The sequence below is a fragment of the Gekko japonicus genome, unplaced genomic scaffold (assembly GCF_001447785.1).
Source record: "Gekko japonicus isolate JY-2015 unplaced genomic scaffold, Gekko_japonicus_V1.1 scaffold666, whole genome shotgun sequence".
In the NCBI taxonomy this organism is placed as follows: Eukaryota; Metazoa; Chordata; class Lepidosauria; order Squamata; family Gekkonidae; genus Gekko; species Gekko japonicus.
Genome location: NW_015160854.1, coordinates 152,342 through 164,525, shown reverse-complemented (window position 1 = coordinate 164,525; position 12,184 = coordinate 152,342). Strand labels below are relative to the sequence as shown.

Below are 12,184 nucleotides of genomic sequence, written 5' to 3'. Positions count from 1 at the left end.
CCCCCCCCCCCCCGGTGACCACTGTTCCACCGCTTTTCTTGTTCCTCTGGAGTGAGGAAGACAGTTCCCTGGGAAGTGAAGTTTGAGGGTTTTGAGGTGGGCGAGCAGCAGAAATTAAACCGGCATCTACTGTCTCCGACGATCCCTAGTGAAGAACAGGGGTGCTCCTTGCCGTTCCGCAAGATGTTTCAAATATCTGCAGTTCACCCAGGGGCATAGCCAGGATTTTTCCTTCGGGGGGGCATTTAAGTCAGGGGGCGCCCCCTCGCACCCCCCCGTGAGCAGGGCTATTTTTGGGCAGGAACGCACAGGAACGGAGTTCCGGCTGGCCCCCAAGTTGGCCACGCCCAGCAGGAACTCATTAGCATAACAGGCCACACCCAACAGCAGGAACTCATTAGGATTGGCTACATTAGGGGTGTGTGGCCTAACATGCAAAGGGTTCCTGCTACAAAAAAGGCCCCGGGTTTGGACAACAAACAAAGCAAACAGAATAAGAAGGGAAAGGTGGGTGTGGCTGGGTGACCACACTTCTGGTAAAATGAGGGTGCAGCCTAATGTGCTAATGAGCTGTGCTGTCAGGGGTGTGGCCCAATACGCTAATGAGTTCTTGCTGTTGGGTGTGGCCTATTATGCTAATGAGTTCCTGCTGGGCTTTTTATACAAAAAGAGCCCTGCCCATGAGCCAACCAGCCCCGGGATCCCCCTCGACTCACCTGGGGGGAGCTGCCGCCGCTTTACACTCCTGAGAACACGAAAGGCCGAATCCCCACCCTTCACGCTCCAGGCAGGAAGGAAGTGGCCTCCCCACCCTGCTTCTCTAGCGGCCTCTTTAGGATTTTAGCCTCGCTGGCCTTTCCTACTGTGGGGCCAAGAAGACCGGGGGCCGTGCCCACCTGCTGTCGGCGCCGGGGAGGTTGTGAGCTTGGCGGTGGCAGTGCTCTCCGCCCGACCCCCAGCCATGACAGTTGAACGAGAAATTTTTAAAAATTAAAAGTCGGGAGGCCTGGGGCAGTCAGTCGGGGGGGGGGGGTCGAGATGCCCCGCTGTGACCTCGGGAAGTTCGGTGAGCGATGCGGAAAGCTGGGAACAAGTCGTCAAGCCTAGAACAGAAGGAGGGGAATTGCCCTGCTTGTGTGTCTCGGAACCCAGAGAAAGCCTCCAAAGATCTCGAGGCCCTGCGGAATTCTCTGGGCCGGCACGCACAAGAGAACACGCTGACCCGGCTGTGAATTGTGCGCCGCTTACTGTGCAGTTGCCTCTTGGGTGGGAGTCGGCTCCTAAGCGGAGCGTTTCTTAAAACACTCTTGCCCTTGAGTATGCTTTTCAATGCCATCCTCTTTGGGTGGGTTTTACCCTGTCCCCGAATCTAATGACTGTATATGGTACCTTGGGGATGGGGGGGGGAGCGTATTTATGGATTTCTTTTCTTCCATACGGGTGCTGATTTTTCCCTCCAAATATGATGACCCGGCCCGTAGCCAAGGCTTCGTGGCTCGTGGGGCAAATTTTTTTCTGGTTTGGGCCGAAGTTCTCAGTGCAGAAAGAAAAGCCGTTGAGCCAATAGGAAGCTGTTACCGGGATAGATCTCTACACTGCAAGCTGTCAACCACTTTAGATGACAGTTCTCAGCTGCTGCAAGTTAATCACATCTGCCAGCCGAAGCAACCATTCTGAGAACAAGCCGGCAGGTGGGGGAGGGGGATGACTTCTAGAGTCAAGAAAGCTAACCCTTAGGCAGAGAAACTCTCTTCAAGAAGACTGGTTTCTTGACACAGAGTTAGAAGGGATCCTAGAGGTCACCTACTCCAACCCCCTTGCTCAGTGTGGGAATTAGTCAACGACAGCACCCCACTCTGCTTAAAGGGGAGCACGCCTTTTAAAAAATGTTTAAACATGATTGAAAAAAAGCATTTAGAGGAGAAATTCTTGTGGGGCTGTGCCTTTAAGAAAGGGGGCAAAGCCCCCCAAAGCCCCACCATAGCTATGGGCCTGGTGATGACTCACGAGGGCGTGGGGAAGCGGGAGCTTATGCGATGATCACTTTTCCTTTTGTACTGTCATGTATTCTTGGGGGGGGGGTGTAAAATTCTGGATCAGGAAGCAGCTGTTGGCTAGTCAGCCTCTGAAGTGTTTCGTTCGCTGGATGTCGTTGGGTCTCTTCCTCCCCCTGCCACGCCTGGCAAAAAAAGCCCCAGGTACGCACCTTCTTGGCCACATAGGTGGGAGGCTCCTGTAGTGTGGTGGTTTTTAGCTTGGGGGGGGGGGGCTGTTGTTCCCAGGGGCCATAGCGCATTCGCTATCTGTACACTTCTCACTCGGTAGACGTGTAAAGCGTCCCATTCTGTGCACACTCCGGTTCCCGTTGGTTCTGGCCACAGTTCCTCTTTCTCCTTTCTCAAAAGCTGGATGCGCCGAGGTCGTCAAGGAGGCAAGCACTGTCTTGTTTATGGAGCTGTTTCCTTTTGCAGCTTCTCCCGTAAGCATCTAGCAGATTCTTCCGTTTCTTTCCCGGCCACAGGGGTCGCATCATTCGTGCCTCCACAACACCACCACCACCCCGGCCAAACTGGTGAACCGGTCTCCCCCAAGGCTGCCGGGCAGGGTTGGCAGGGAGACCCAGCCGCCTGTATCGAGTTGCAGATCTGTTGAGGGTGTGTGATTTCTTCAGTGCGAACGTCCACCAATCTCACGTCCCCATCTGTACATTTGGACGTTTGCAAGTTTTGTTGGCCTTTGTGTGAACTGCACACCGTCGTTGCCAAATCTGGGCACGTATACCTTTTAGTATATTACCTTTCCCGGGTGGGGCTAGGGTGCGAGGTTGCCCGCTTGCCTTGATGACTCCTGGGTCCCCAGTAAAACAACTGGCCCCCGACCGCTTATCTCTTGCTCATGTGAACTGCCCCACCTTTGCCTCGGGCCTGGATTCTCGGCAAATGTAACTGGCCCCCAACCTCTAATCTCTTGCTCATGTGAACCCCCCCACCCCCGGTTTGCCTTGATGACTCCGGCATCTGAACTTTAACCCCTTGCCTTCTTTTGTTTGCCCATAAAGCACCAAAGACAAGCTTATTCCCCCCCCTTCCTTTTTTTGGGCTGCTTGGTTTCTTGCTTACGAATATTCCACAATGCACTCGAAGCACTTTATGTTTTTGTTTCCGGGGGGGGGGGGGGCTGCAGGCACCTGGTCCGGTTCCTGCCCTGACCCGCCTGGGCCCAGGGTTCTTGCCAGCTGCTTCCGATCACAGGATCTGGAATTGCCTCAACCGGATGAGCCACAGGCCGCAAAGCGGACCCAACTCCCTCCACCCGGACAGAAGGCGGCCAGTCCTGTCTTCTACTGGAAGCCTGTATCCGAATGACTGACTTTCATGTGCATCAACTGCCCTGAGACTTTTTTTGGGGGGGGGCGTACAGTGTCTTTTTACCGGCATGGCTTTAGTCCCCGGCCCGTGTTCTCGTCGTCAGCTGGCCGCGGAGGGAAGCTGCAGCTTAACGAATGTACCCGAGTTTTCGTTCGTCACTGAAAAATTGTAACGAGATAACTTTTCAAAGAGCTTTGAAAATAAAAGAGGTTTGTTTTTTATCTGGCGAGACGGCGTTTGTGGGGGACCCGGTTTTGAAATGGATTCCTTCGCTGTATTCTTCTGTAAGGTCACTGCCTGGACAGAATTGTGTGTGTGTGTAAAGTGCTAACAGGGAGGCCGCGGTAGCTCAGAGGTTAAGACACTGAGGTGCAGACCGTAAGGTCGGTAGGTCGAGACCCGAGTGCCACGTGACCGAGTGAGCTCCCATCTCTGGCCCCAGCTCCTGCCATCCTAGCAGTTCGAAAGCAAGAAATTGCAAGTAGAGAAACAGGTTCCACTTCGGTGGGAAGGTAACAGTGTTCTGTGCGCCTTGGTGTTTAGTCACGCCGGCCACATGACCACGGAAATGTCTTCGGACAGCGCTGGCTCTTCGGCTTGGAAACAGAGATGAGCATCGCCTCCTGGAGTCTGATTCGACTGGCTTTCAAGCAAGGGAAACCTTTACCTTTTTAAAGTCCCCAACGACACCTTTCCTGGTGCCAAGTGTTTTTAGAAAGTAGGCAGGATCTTTTGCCCAGCGGCGCTTCTGATTGGCCGGTGGCGATTTGATTGACTGCACAGGTTTTTCCAAATGTTGCTGTGGCAGCAGCTGCCTTCACACCACAAGGGTCTTCCCCGTGGGGACGGAAGGGAAGTGGTGGCAGCCATTTTGCCACTGGCTCCGCCTCCTGCAGCAGCCATTTTGTAGCTTCACCCACCACACTGTCGGAATTCCAGAGGTGCCCACAGACTCAAAGATTGGGGATCTAGGGTTTTCAAGGCAAGGGGCGTTCAGGGATGGTTTGCCGTTGCCTGTCTCTGTGGAGCAGCCCTGGAGTTCCTTGTTAGTCTTCTGCCCCAAGTACTTTGATTTGGCTTGGGGGGGGGGGGGGGTTAGAGGTTTTTATAGCCTACTTTCCTTCACTTTAAAGAGTCTCCAAATGGCTTACGATCACCTTCCCTTCCCAATTTGGTGTCGTGGTTAAGTGCACAGACTCTAATCTGGGAGGAACCATGTTTGATTTCCCACTCCTCCACTTGCACCTGGCTGGATGGCCTTGGGCAAGCCATGGTTCTGTCCGAGCTGTTCCCTCAAGGACAGTTCTGGAAAGAGCGCTCTCAGCCCTGCCTACCTCCAGTGTTCCCTCTAAGCTGAGTTGGTGTGAGCTAGCTCAGGGTTTTTTAGCCTCCGGCTCACACATCTTTGTCTCAGCTCAGGAAGGGACAGCTCCAGAGCAAACAAATTTATGCAGCAGCCAAATCGCTGGCTCACAACTTTAATGCCAGGAGCTTACAAAGTAGGATTTTTGCTCACGAGACTCCACTGCTTAGAGGGAATATTGCCTACCTCCCAGGGTGTCTGTTGTGGGGAGGGGAAGGGAAAGGAGTTTGCAAGCCGCTCTGAGATTCCGCGTTAAGGGTGGGGTAGAAATCGAATCTCTGTCCTTCTTTCCCCTTGTGAGGCAGGCGGAGCTGAGAGAGCTCCAAGAGAACCATGACTGGCCCAAGGTCACCCAGCTGGCGTCAGGTGGGGAATTGAACCCGGCTCTCCAGATTAGAGTCCGCCGCTCTAAACTGCTCCACTCTGCTGGCTAACTGTAGTTTTTAAATTGTTGGCTTTTTATTATTATTACTTTAACGTGGGATATATACTGTGCGCTGCCTTGAGTTCCCCAAAGCAGACAGGAAGCTGATAAGCGTTTTAAATATATAGTGAAAAAATACGGTGGCTGCGACTTGACCGCACTTTCCACTTCATCCCTTAGGGCTGTGGTGAGACATGTGTGTTACCGTGTAGTAGGGTTGCCAAGTTACTTACAGGTAATAGCGGGGGGACACTCGGTTCCTCTCCAGGAGATTCAGAAGTGACGTCATTACTTTGGGCACGTCGCTGGCTGACGCTCTAGGAATCAGCCTGGAAACTCTATGATACCATAGAGTTTTCAGGCTGATTCCTAGAGCGTCAGCCGGCGATGTGCCCGGCGTGATGATGTCATCTCTGACATCATTGTGCCGGGCACATCGGCCCGAACCGGGCACTTTGGGGGCGGGGTTCCCCCTGTCGGCCTTTTCCGGGCCAGCAGATTGGGGACCCTTTTAGCGGGGGAACTTCCACCCTCCTGGGGGACCTGGGAGCCCTACCATGTAGGACTGAAGCATACAAAAGCCCTAACTTCAAGGAGGCAGTTGGGTTAATTCCAAAGTGTGCCAGTTGTACTTTTAAGCCATGCTTAAAACAGCGTCCCGTTTACCTCGGCATCTAGTTATGCCGGCCACATGACCACGGAAACGTCTTCGGGCAGCGCTGGCTCTTCGGCTTGAAAATGGAGATGAGCACCGCAACCCTAGAGTCGGATTCGACTGACCTTCGAGCAGGGGAAACCTTTTTACCTTTACCTAGTTCATAACTCAAGTTCAGCAAAACCCTGCCGGTATTGTATCTCTGAGAACCGTGCCATGCAGAGTATTCAATATTAATTATCATATGGCATTGTGTGTGGAATAATAATAATCTTTCCATTTGTATCTTTCCAATGGCGAGGAGACCCCAGAGGGATTGGTTGGCTGCCGAAGCTGTAGCTCTTTTTCGGCACCACTAGGTGGCGAGCGATGCTCATTTTTTATACTAAATCTGAAAACCACTGTAATGAAGGAATACACACAAAATCCTACTTGAAATTACAGGGAAAAAACCCTCTTATTAACTATTCTTTAAGGATGCCGCACAAGTTGGATTTAAACATATGAAGCTAAACCATAATACAGGAGGTTAACCATGTAGCCTTAACCACGGCAACAGATGTCCCAGGTAAATCTCCCATTTCGACCCTTCGTCAGGCCGTGATCGTATGGTAAAGCCAGGAAAGAGTTGCGGGGACTGGGTGAAGGGCATGCACAGGCACTTCTCTGTTCCCAGTTGCACCCCACCACTCAAGCGTTCTACCAAGTGGAGGACCTCTGCTGTTTCCCTTGACACTACAACCTATTCAATGTTCCAGCGAGCTCTACAAAGTCAAAAGAATTCTGTGTATGTATTCCTTCATGCCTGCTTTTGCAGGGAGGACAAGGTACAAATTGAATGAACTAAATAAAATAAAATAAATTCATTACAGTGTTCTTCAGATTTAGTGCACTACACCCACTGTTCATGTGAACTGCCCCACCTTTGCCTCGATCGCGCCTGGATTCCCGGCAAAAGTAACTGGCCCCCAACCTCTGATCTCTTGCTCATGTGAACGCATGTGAGCCAGTTTGGTGTTGTGGTTGAGTGCACGGACTCTAATCTGGGAGAACCGGGTTTGATTCCCCACTCCTCCACTTGCACCTGCTGGATGACCTTGGGCAAGCCGTAGTTCTGATAAGAGCTGTTCTTGAAAAAGAGCAGGTTCTGTCAGAGCTCTCTCAGCCCCACCTACCTCACAGGGCGTCTGTTGTGGGGAGGGGAAGGAGTTTGTAAGCCGCTCTGAGACTCCTCTGGGTAGTGAAGGGTGGGGTATAAATACAATCTCTTCTTCTTCAAGTGGGGAGCTGAACCCGGTTGTCCAGATCAAAGTCCACCATTCTTAACCAACCTGGCTCCCAGACTGTTCAGTGTGTTGAACAAACTCTGTTTCCCCAAAAGCCCACGGTCTCCTCCTGTTCACTGGACTCCGGGTTTCTTGCAACTGAGGCTTTTGGGGGATGGAACCTGGGCCCCCCTATGTGTATTTTCCCAGTAAACTGCCAGTTTCTCTCCCTGTCCCTGTGCTATACAAAATGTTTTTGGCTAACAGTTGGGATGGAAAACTGATCTTCCACTCAATGTTCCTCTGGCAAGATTCAGGGTGGGGAATGAAACGAAGAGAAGCATCTCTTGCCCTGTTGGTGTGAAATGCAATGGCTTGGTGCTAGAAAAGAATCCACCCCCCTGGTGTTTTTTTTGGGCGGGGGGAGAGAAACCAGAATCTTTCACTGGGCTGTAAGGGCTTTACTTGGGGGGGGGGGGCTGTTCGGGGAGAAAGAAAACATTCCAAATGGTGTGTTTTTCAGAAAGATCAAGTTTAAATTAAAACCAGTGTCTGGACAGCACTCTCTCCCCTTTTCTGGTTACCTTACAGAAATCGGATGGTTGCAGGCACGCGCATGAATTTTTGTCACTTAACGAGTTCCATCCTCAGAGCTGTGCGCAACACCTCTGCCAGCTTCCCGAGCCGAGACACGGCGGGAGCGCAGCCTAAATCATTGCAAAGTTTATGCATGGGATAGAGCAGGTCGAGAAAAACGTCCTTTTCTCCCTTTCTCACAAGAACTCGTGAGCACTCCATGAAATTGCTGAGCAGTCGGGTTAGAACGGATAAAAGGAAGTCCTTCTTCACCCAAAGAGTGATGAGCACATGGAATTCACTGCCACAGGAGGTGGTGGTGGCCACAAGCATGGACGGCTTCAAGAGGGAATTAGATAGGCATATGGAGCAGAGGTCCCTCAGTGGCTCTTAGCCACAAGGTATAGATGGGAACTCTCAGGCTGGGGCAAGGGATGCTGTCATCTTGGTGCTTGGGGGAGGCAACAGTGCGAGGGCTTCTGGTGTCCTGGCCCCACTGCTGGTCCTCCTGATGGCACCTGGTGTTTTTGGCCACTATGTGACAGAGTGTCGGACTGGATAGGAGGCCATTGGCCTGATCCAACATTGGCTTCCCTTATGTTCTTATAGTGCTGAAAAAACAGACAGAAATGGTAGGGGAAAACATTTGACCCAAAAAAGGGCTTCCTGGTTAATGTTAAGGGCTGTGCAGACAGAAATCACAACGGTGGTCAAATTGTAAAAAGCCCAGCAGCCCCTTTAAGACGAACAAACTTTATTGTGGCATAAGCTTTCGGGAAACACAGCTCTCTTCGACGAAGAGAGCTGTGTTTCTCGAAAGCTTACGCCGCAATAAAGTTTGTTCAACTTAAAGGTGCTGCTGGGCTTTTCACTATTTTTGCAGCAACAGACTTAACACGGCCGACTCCTCTGGAACTGTGGTCAAGGCCGATTCGGAGCCGGAAGGGAACGGCAGAAGGAAGTGGCCAAAACTGCCCTGAAGGAGGGAGGGTCTTGGGGTCTGCCCAAGAAAGGCAGGCTGTCCCCCCCAGCCAGATTCAAGTCGAAGCAGCCCCACGGCGAGCCCAGAACGGGGCGCCAGCGGCCTCTTGGGCCGCAGGCGTGAGCCGAGTTCCTACAGTACGTCGTCTTCCTTGTGCCACCCTTGGGTGGCCGGGCTGGACTCTGGAGAACTGCCCCTACGCCATTGCTCGTCGCCTTAGCAGCAACAGGGAAAAGGTACCAAATCCTGGGGAACGAACCAACGTCCCTTCTGCAGCGGCCGCCTCTGGATCCAAGCCCGGTCCGTGTTTTGGAGCGGTTCACAGTCCCTTTGACCTTAAAGGTACACCTGAGTTGTATTTCCCGATGACGGATAAAGGAAAGAAAAGCCATTGGTCTTCCACGAAAGGAGCAATCCGAAGGCCCTTTGGGATGCTCCAGCACCTCCTAGAACAGAGGGTGGTCTGCCACGGGGTGCCCACCTCTCCGGGTTGCTTGTGTTGCTTGTCTGGGTCCAGCAAGGCCCTTTCTGCAGTTCAACAAAAGCCTTAAGCAGTATGGGACGCACATACCCCTCACCGGTGCACTTGGCTAATGCTGGGTGTAGGAAACGCCAGGAGGTTTGGAGAGGGATCTTATTCCCGCTGGCGGCACAGAGGTCCACCGTGCAAAGCAGCCGAACTCCTGAAGGGATCTGGCTTCTGTAGTCTGGGGGTCCATCATAATTCCGGGGGGGGGGGATCTCCGGGCCCCCACCTGGAGGTTGGCGACCCTAGGTAGGTGTTGCGGTCCCGTGGGAATCTAGCAGAGCGGGCGGAGTGTCCCCGTTGGTTGCAGCGGCGCAAAGGGCTCCGAGCATCGTCCTCACTGCAGAGTTTGTAAGAGGCCCCGGAAGTTTTCTAGCTCCTTAACGCTGGTTGAGATCCTGCATTGGAAAGGGGGGGGGAAAGAACCGGAAAGAGGATTTGGTGAGAGGCGAGGCAGACCACCGCTGAACGGCTCTCGCCTTAAAAACCTTACAGCGTCGCCTTAAGTCAGCTGTGATCACCACCCTCCTGGGCTGTTCTGCTAAGCTACCGGTGGCGGCATTTAGAAGAAGAGATTGGATTTATACCGCGCCCTTCACTCAGAGTTTCAGAGCGTCTTACAATCTCCTTTCCCTTCCCCTCCCCACAACAGGCACCCCGTGAGGGAGTTGGGGTGGAGTGAGTTCTCTCGAGGACTGCTCCTGAGAGAACAGCTCTGAAAGAACTTGTAACTGACCCAAAGTCACACCAGCAGCTGTATGTGGAGGAGTGCCTGAATCGAGTCTAAGTATTGGGGGGTGGGATGGGAAATATTACCTAAAAAATACGTCAGACTAGAGAAAAAGCGACAACTCACCTCCCAAACGCATTGAAGAGGGCTACGATTTCCTGCCTTGTTAGATGAAACTTTGGAGACGGGCCTCTCTCCGGCATGTTTTCAATTTGGCTTTCAGAAAACAGGATCTTGAGCGCCGTTCCCAAACCCTGAGTCTACAAGCAGCAGGAACAAAAGGCAGCTTTAAGTCCACCTGCATACAGTGAATCCAAAAAGGATTTGGAATGCCCCTCCCCTGAGGCCTGCCCAGTTCCCACCCTGTTGGCATTTAGGTGCCAAGCTACAACTCTTCTCTTTGCCCAGGCAAAAAAAGAGAGGCTTTTTGTTATATATGCAGACCGCCACCAGGGGTCCGCGGCACAGGCAGGAGCTTGACTCCTGGAACAATGGAAACATCGGATCCTGGTTCCCCCAGCCCCAACCAACAGCCACTTTGGCGGGACATTTAAACCCTCCAATGGGAATAGGGGGTGCTGGGTGGATATGTATATAGTTGGCCCTGTCGGCCGTTAAGAGTAGTCTTTGTCTGTGTTAAATACAATAAACGTGTGCTAGAGCATGTCGTTGTCCAAGTCCTCCATGCGGCGAACCCAGTAGTTTTTACTTTTATCCCACGTTTAAGTTGTCTGAGTATTTGATCTGTTTCCCACACCTTTGGTGTTCTTATCACTTGCTCTGTTGGGCGTTATGGCTGTTAATTTATTTACTGTAGTTGCAGCCTGCCCTTTGTGCTGAAACTCAGAGGGGGATTACAAAATTTAGCAATGCAATAGGAACACTGTTAAGCTATATAGTGAACATTGTAATACGGCTACATGCCAAGTGGGTCCCCGTGTGGGTCTGAAGCAGCAAAACAAAGTTTGAGTCCAGTGGCACCTTTAAGATCAACAAAGTTTTATTCCTGGTATAAGCTTTCGTCTGCACACACACTTCTTCAGAACTGGCTGGCCACTGTGTGAGACAGGATGCTGGACTAGATGGACCCCTGGTCTGACCCAGTAGGGCTCTTCTGACATTCTTACGAAGGCCTCGGCCTCTGTGCCCTGCTGTTGGCCCTCCAGAGGAACTGGCTGCCCCCTGTGTGAGACAAGATGGTAGACTAGATGGACCCTCACTGGTCTGATCCAGCAGGGCTCTTCTGATGTTCTTATGAAGGCCTCACCCTCTCTGCCCTGTTGTGGGCCCTCCAGAGGAAATGGTTGGCCACTGTGTGAGACGGGATGCTGGACTAGATGGACCACTGGTCCAATCCATCAGGGCTCTTATGTTCTTATGAAGGGCTCGGCCTCTCTGCCCTGCTGTTGGCCCTCCAGAGGAACTGGTTGGCCACTGTGTGGGACAGGAGGCTGGACTAGATGGACCACTGGTCCGACCCAGCCTCGGCCTCTCTGTCCTGCTGTTGGCCCTCAGATTGGGCACTGTGTGGGACAGGAGGCTGGACTAGATGGACCACTGGTCTGATCCAGCAGGGCTCTTCTGAGGTTCTTATGAAGGCCTCGGCCTCTCTGCCCTGTTGTGGGCCCTCCAGAGGAACTGTTTGGCCACTGTGTGAGACGGGATGCTGGACTAGATGGACCACTGGTCCAATCCATCAGGGCTCTTATGTTCTTATGAAGGGCTCGGCCTCTCTGCCCTGCTGTTGGCCCTCCAGAGGAACTGGCTGCCCCCTGTGTGAGACAAGATGCTGGACTAGATGGACCCCCACTGGTCTGATCCAGCAGGGCTCTTCTGATGTTCTTATGAAGGCCTTGGCCTCTCTGCCCTACTGTTGGCCCTCCAGAGGAACTGATTGGGCACTGTGTGAGACAGGATGCTGGACTAGATGGACCCCTGGTCTGATCCAGCAGGGCTCTTATATTCTTATGAAGGCCTCAGCCTCTCTGCCCTGTTGTTGGCCCTCCAGAGGAACTGGTTGGCCACTGTGTGGGACAGGAGGCTGGACTAGATGGACCACTGGTCCGACCCAGCCTCGGCCTCTCTGTCCTGCTGTTGGCCCTCAGATTGGGCACTGTGTGGGACAGGAGGCTGGACTAGATGGACCACTGGTCCAATCCAGCAGGGCTCTTCTTATGTCCTTATAAAGGCCTCAGCCTCTCTGCCCTGTTGTTGGCCCTCCAGAGGAACTGGTTGGCCACTGTGTGAGACAGGATGCTGGACTAGATGGACCCCTGGTCTGATCCTGTTCTTATA

General features: G+C 52.7%; 1 protein-coding gene across 2 annotated transcripts in view; it reads right to left on the bottom strand.

Annotated features, from left to right (window-relative positions):
- Window positions 1-8,511: 8,511 nt before the first annotated feature.
- The window catches only part of ERO1A (endoplasmic reticulum oxidoreductase alpha), a 42,893-nt gene continuing 39,220 nt past the window's right edge, over window positions 8,512-12,184 (bottom strand). For both annotated transcript variants that reach the window (XM_015421421.1, XM_015421429.1), the window contains 2 exons: window positions 10,016-10,149; window positions 8,512-9,557 (listed from right to left, as the gene is read on the bottom strand). In XM_015421421.1, coding sequence (XP_015276907.1) covers window positions 9,497-9,557; window positions 10,016-10,149 — 195 coding nt within the window. In that variant the 3' untranslated portion in view covers window positions 8,512-9,496. The remainder of the gene's footprint in view (window positions 9,558-10,015; window positions 10,150-12,184) is intronic.